The sequence below is a fragment of the Cystoisospora suis genome (assembly GCF_002600585.1).
Source record: "Cystoisospora suis strain Wien I chromosome Unknown contig_4565, whole genome shotgun sequence".
NCBI lineage: Eukaryota > Apicomplexa > Conoidasida > Eucoccidiorida > Sarcocystidae > Cystoisospora > Cystoisospora suis.
In genome coordinates this window covers 7,633-8,186 of record NW_027157357.1, presented here as the reverse complement: position 1 = coordinate 8,186, position 554 = coordinate 7,633, and the positions used below count along the sequence as shown (strand labels likewise).

General features: G+C 37.4%; 1 protein-coding gene across 1 annotated transcript in view; it reads left to right on the top strand.

The window, feature by feature from the left end:
* Positions 1-554, top strand: part of CSUI_008229 (wd-40 repeat protein) — a 6,099-nt gene that overhangs the window by 3,862 nt on the left and 1,683 nt on the right. Inside the window, exon 6 of the mRNA XM_068068363.1 lies at positions 300-394. Within this exon, the coding sequence (XP_067919662.1) occupies positions 300-394 (95 nt within the window). The remainder of the gene's footprint in view (positions 1-299; positions 395-554) is intronic.

Here is a 554-nt window from a genome sequence, read left to right as displayed (position 1 = left end):
ATAGATAGAATAAAGATAGATTCCGTCAGAAGGACAGATAGATAGATTGCAGTTGTATAAATCTTTTTATACCTGCGTGTAGATAGATTCACATGATGAGAATTAATAGACAGAAAGAATTTGCACCTCTAGATATATATCTCTCTGTATAGATGATATGATGCCTATGTTCACACAGAGATATGTGTATGAATGAATGTGTATGTGTGAATCTGTATCATAATGTATTATGTAGATGTATCTGTATCTTTCTGTATCTATGTATGTCTCTCTACCCATGTGTCTCTTTGTATGTGTAGTGTCTCCTCGAGGGGAGTGGCTATATTGTGCCGGAGAAGACAACACACTCTACTGCTTCTCCAACGCCGCGGGAAAGCTCGAGCACGTCATGAAGGTAAGACACACATGAACTTAACAGAAGAAAAAGGAAAAGAATGAGAAGAATGACAAGAAGATAGATAAAGATCAACACATGGGAGGATCTCTTGTAGATGTAGAAAAGACACTTGTGTTTTCTCTTGAAGTTTCTCCGGAGAGATCAATAGACAGAAAGA